Here is a 3443-nt window from a genome sequence, read left to right on the forward strand (position 1 = left end):
AAAAAAAATACAGCATTAAACCAGAATTGCGTGTTTTGAAAATTGAGCTCTGAAGCCACCATGAATATCCACATAAAACCGTGTGTCTAACCACGATTCTGTGTGATTGACTGAGGTGATTTATAAGGTATATAATACAGGACATTCTCTGTGTGATAGTCTATAGTACTGAAAACACGAGTCTGGTAAAGTTAGCCAGATGACCGATATGGATCCGCGAATAATGGAATAGCGTCGTTTAATCGTCTGAATTTTATAGTTGTTATTCGGGTTTTTTAATCACTTGGATGATACAATTTAACTAAATCAAACTTTAAAATAAATAAAGCATTTAAATAACGACACCTTAAAAAAGAGATGAAAGAAAATAAATCTGAAGTGACGCCAGTTCAGAATGATAACTGGACAACTGGGGCCCCTCTTATTTATTTATTTATTTATTTATTCCACGTCTGGATAAAGAAATGCTCCTCCCACTAACGCCCACTGTGCGAATACTAATTATAAGTATTGTGTTCATAACAATGGAGGCTGGCATGAAGCATTTGCAGACAGCAGATTAGCAACTCTATTTGATTAACTCTATATTGATTTGATGTCTATACACTCGTTACATTTTGGGCAGTTTGCTGACCAACCACTGACTGCTCTGACAAAACAATTAACTAGCAGTATTTATTTATTTACTTGTCCGTCCAATCGTTCATTGTTTTATTTACATTTACTTATTCCCGTTTCACATCGATAAATTCTCATTTTCAGATACAACGACAGAACAGGTCAACGAAAACAGTTCGTTTTTTATATCAGTTTTGTTGGGATATGAATAACTAACTAACTAACTAACTGACTATTTATGTATTTATTTACTGCAAACCTTTCTTTGTGTTAAAGCCTTTTTAATTTAATATTCCATTAGACTGCATTTACTTTAATTGTTCTGTATTTATTGTATTTCTGCATGGTATTATCATTGAGGTTATTGCGTAAAAGATTTCTTTATCTTTATAAGCCAGTAAATGTTTTGTTATAAATAGGCTACACAGTAAAACTCAGTAACAATATATCAATTTTAAAATAACAGGCAGTCTCTAAAAGAAATGTTGAGGTAGTTTGCAGACTCTAAAAAAATGCATAACTGACGCAAATACTTATTTTTCACACTGCGCCACAGTTAACCGAATCGAATCGAATCTCATTCACCGCGCTATGCGACACAAATCAAACACTCGGAGAAATAACTACAATGTCATCAAAACAAAATCACATGAAGAGGAATTCTGGAGGATTTACAGAGACAATCAAATTACAAACAGAACTGTAGTAATAAATATACATGTTAAAATAGCCAACAAAATGTATAATAATAATAATAATAATAGGCTAATAATAATAAGTACTCCAACCATGAAACAAAACATTTCATAGGCTTTTAAAATATGTATATATTACATTAAAAAGCAGCAGCTCATGCAAAAGCGAAGCTCGCTGTTATCATGTCTAACAAGAGTGAAAGCGTTTCATACCTGAGTTTCTGACAGATTGAGCTGTCTGGCGAGCTCCGTGCGCTCGCGCCCCACCACATACTGGCATCGCTGGAACTCGAGCTCCAGCCGGTAGAGCTGCTCCGCCGAGAACGAGGTCCGCGTGCGCTTCGGCCGGTCCAGATCCAGGCCTTTTGGCAAAACAATCTCCCGAATAGTGCCCTTGGCGTCTGTTTAGGACACAAATCCATTACATGATTTACTATTTGTTTTGAAATACGGATATAGCTATGAAAATAAGAGTATGTACATGTATTTTAGATAATTATTGCATCACAGAACATTTTTTAGAGAATTTCTACATATTAAACATGAACTAGCTCAATATAAAGGCCGGGCAGAGTCGTTTAATCGAGATTTGAATTTGTTTCACCATTACAGCATGCAAAACACAAATAAGTTGCCAAAGAGGAGCTTTAAACTCCAGTATCCTGTCTTTTTCCTTGATTGGTAATGAGATCTGCTTAAGCTGTGTTTAGCAGAAAACTCTCCAAAGGTGAGCAAGCTTTTGGTCTATTTGTTGGATCAAATCATGAAAATATATTTACTTTACAACATTTGTGTTCATGTTCATCCAAGCAGACCAAAGCAGCATAACAACAAAGTACATATTTGCAATCAGTTGAAGATTATTTTTTGTCAACATGAAACATGATTATCAACACAGTAATGCAACATTTTATTGATATCACGACTGATATGCAACATCACAAATCATAATATCAGGTAATAATGTGATACATATGGCATTACGTTCATATAAAACACAATATCTTCCACCAAGATATGTCTGGGATAATGCATTTTTGTTGTTAAAATGCAAAATTTTTATTGATCATTATATTTTTGACTTATACAGTTCGTTTTCATGTCACTTTCAAAATAAATATCCAAGCGGTTACACTTACACTTCGTGAACAGTGCGATAGTATTGATTAATTTGAGAAAGATTTCCTCAATAATTGAATTATATACACAAATTTTCCTAGCATTGTCAGTTCTTATTCCACATTTTCCCAGAAACCAAACATAATGAAGATATTTCTGACAGATAATAAACAGAAATTAATATATCTGAACTATTTTAAACTGGCTTATGAAACTGAATATAACAACATACTGCAATTTTTATATAGTGACTTTTTCATGTTGACTGATGCGTCACCATCATTAGACCTTAGAAAATATTTATTAGTAGGTAAAAGAAGTACTAAGACTTATGTCTCAAACCTGAAAAAACAAATGCTTTGGGGAAATAAAGTCATATTGCAATGACTCATATCTGTCAGATTGTGACCACAAGAATGTAGCTTTGCTGTTTTTTAGTTTTTTTGCTTTATTTCAGAACTTCAAAAATGGTAACTGTTAAATCATGTTAATGTGATATGATGTTATTAGAATGGGTTTAATTAGCTCTATCTGTTACAATAATGTGGTAAAGTATTCATATTTAGAATCTTCTGTACATCTGTAGCTCTGCCTATCTGAATGTCTGCCTGGCAACCAAGCTCAGTATCACACTTGGTAGAACTGTAATATCACAATAAGATTAATGGTGATATAAAGCTGTAGAATGTTAATGGCAAACCTTTCTTTAATTGCTTTTTCCTCACTGTTTCAAATCAACGCGAGCCTATGGGCCTATGACACAGACCTGCTGACCTTTCAGTGACCCCGGCTCTCAGGAGGACTCGGGCGCATTCAATCATCAGCTTTAAAAACAAATAGTGACACCGGGGATCGTGGGCTTACTGCGCCAAAACCACTCAGATCCCCTACAGTTCATCCAATCACAACCGAACCACTAGCTCGGCCATTCACTGCCACTGCTGCAGGACTCAATGCTAGGACAGTTTGTGTTCATTCAATTTCGTAAACCATATTGTGAAAGGGCATTTA

General features: G+C 34.7%; 1 protein-coding gene across 1 annotated transcript in view; it reads right to left on the bottom strand.

Moving 5' to 3' along the window:
* The window catches only part of vax2 (ventral anterior homeobox 2), a 20679-nt gene that overhangs the window by 12098 nt on the left and 5138 nt on the right, over window positions 1-3443 (bottom strand). Inside the window, exon 2 of the mRNA XM_016236116.1 lies at window positions 1527-1714. Coding sequence (XP_016091602.1) covers window positions 1527-1714 — 188 coding nt within the window. The remainder of the gene's footprint in view (window positions 1-1526; window positions 1715-3443) is intronic.

The sequence above is a fragment of the Sinocyclocheilus grahami genome, unplaced genomic scaffold (assembly GCF_001515645.1).
Source record: "Sinocyclocheilus grahami isolate Dianchi unplaced genomic scaffold, SAMN03320097.WGS_v1.1 scaffold481.1, whole genome shotgun sequence".
NCBI lineage: Eukaryota > Metazoa > Chordata > Actinopteri > Cypriniformes > Cyprinidae > Sinocyclocheilus > Sinocyclocheilus grahami.